The sequence below is a fragment of the Palaemon carinicauda genome, chromosome 13 (genome assembly GCF_036898095.1).
Source record: "Palaemon carinicauda isolate YSFRI2023 chromosome 13, ASM3689809v2, whole genome shotgun sequence".
Classification (NCBI taxonomy): Eukaryota; Metazoa; Arthropoda; class Malacostraca; order Decapoda; family Palaemonidae; genus Palaemon; species Palaemon carinicauda.
In genome coordinates, this window is record NC_090737.1 from 52,496,096 (window position 1) to 52,497,965 (window position 1,870).

The following is a 1,870-nucleotide window of genomic DNA, read 5'->3' on the forward strand; positions in this document are numbered from 1 at the left end:
TATAAGTGTCCCGCTTCAAATTATGCTAGAGCCTTTGCCTGACTCATGTCGGTCAAAAAATCAAAGAACCCCCAATTGGTTACTGATTACCGTGAAATTTTGGATGAGTATCTTGAAGAAAACTTTATTGAGCCTGTCCCCTTAGACACCCCTGTTGATAGAAAAGTACCTTATTTACCACATCATCCTGTATTTAAGAATTCAGCCACCACGCCTATGCGTATTGTCTTCAACACTTAATCCAGGTCTAATCCAAATTCACTTTCTCGGAATGATTCTCTGTACACAGGACCCAATCTTGCATCGAAGATTCAATCGATTGTTTTAATGTTCCACGAGAAGCCCTTTGGTTTAACTGCAGATGTTTCCAAGGCATTCTTTCGCATAGAGATTGTCCCAGAACAGAGAGATTTCTGTCGCTTTCTTTTTTTGAAGATCCGGAAATGACAAGGATCGTCGCATATCGATTTAAAGTCGTTCTGTTTGGCGCCACCTCGAGCCCCTACTTGCTCAACCAAACTATGCAATATCATTTGGACAGTCAGTCCAGTAGATTAGCGTCGACACTCAAAACCAGTTTCTATATTGATAACTTTCAAGGCTGTTATGTTGACCCCAAAGACATTCTGTGTGAGAGGCCCCTCATTCAGGCACTTATGTTAAAGGCTAACATGCCGTTAGCCATATGGACGAATAATGCCCATCTTAAAAGCAATTTCACAAAAATAGGCATTCATGATTACCTCGGTCTTGAATGGGATACTGTTAATGATACCTTAAATGTTAAATTACCCCCCGAATTAGAGATAAGTCATTCCCACATTAACACTAAAAGGAAGGTCAAGTCCTTGATCTCTTCTATTTATGACCCTATTGGTCTAATTTTTCCTCTTACAATTCTAGGCAAACTCTTCATTCAAAAATTGTGGATGACTGACAAGGGCTGGGACACCCCTATTGACCCTGAGCAAGTTCAAGAATTAACTGATATTATCAAAAGGTACAAAGGTCTTGAAAAAATTAAGGTTCCTCGTAATGTGCATGATGGCAGTCAACCAGCAATGCACATTTGTGCGGATGCTTCCAACCTCACTTTTGGATTAGCTGTTTACATAGTCACCCAGGAAGGTAATTCTCGCCTCCTTACGGCTAAAGCCCAAGTCACCCCTAAATGCATGTTAGAAATGGATGAAAGTTTAACCTTTCCCAAACTTGAGTTAACTGCGCTCTTACTGGGCTGTCGTTTAGCCAAGCACTTGTCAGAACTGTGCCCTGGCATATACGCTTCGGTCACTGTTTGGTCCGATGCTTCAACTGCCCTCCAGTGGGTCCATAATTCTAAAAGTAACTCCTTTACGTCCTTAACCGTGTGGAGGAGATAATCAACATTAAATTAACTTGTAATCTTAACCTGAGACATATCCCCGCTAATAGCAATCCTGCGGACCTGGCATCGCGTGGTGTCACTGTCAGGCATATTATTGAGAATAAATTTTGGCTACAAGGCCCTCCTTGGCTCAGTAACCCTTCAGAGTACCCCGATCAAAGCAGGTTCTCTACTAACCCGGAGATATGTGCATGCCCTATTCGGCTCGATCCCCCCGGAGTACAACTGTTTAATCATTACAGCTCCCTTGACGACGCGATCAAGTGCTACACTGCACTCCTTCGTTTAATTCCCCAATGGATACAACCCTTGTCACAACGTTGCCCTAATCTAACCAATAAATTCAACCTTCCACCCTTAACAGTCATGTTGAAATGTTCCAAGGCCCAAAGTTATCCTAACATTCTGAAGCAGGTGCAAGGTGAAGACGTTTGTCTCAATTCGGACGAACGAGCTTTCATCGGCCAACGTAAACCTTACCTG

At 42.6% G+C, this 1,870-nt stretch overlaps 1 protein-coding gene across 1 annotated transcript; it reads left to right on the plus strand.

Moving 5' to 3' along the window:
* The first annotated feature begins 443 nt into the window (after positions 1-443).
* Positions 444-1,382, plus strand: LOC137651570 (uncharacterized). Its single transcript, XM_068384798.1, has one exon. It carries the CDS (start codon positions 444-446, stop codon positions 1,380-1,382), a length of 939 nt encoding a protein of 312 aa, XP_068240899.1.
* The last annotated feature ends 488 nt before the right edge of the window (positions 1,383-1,870 follow it).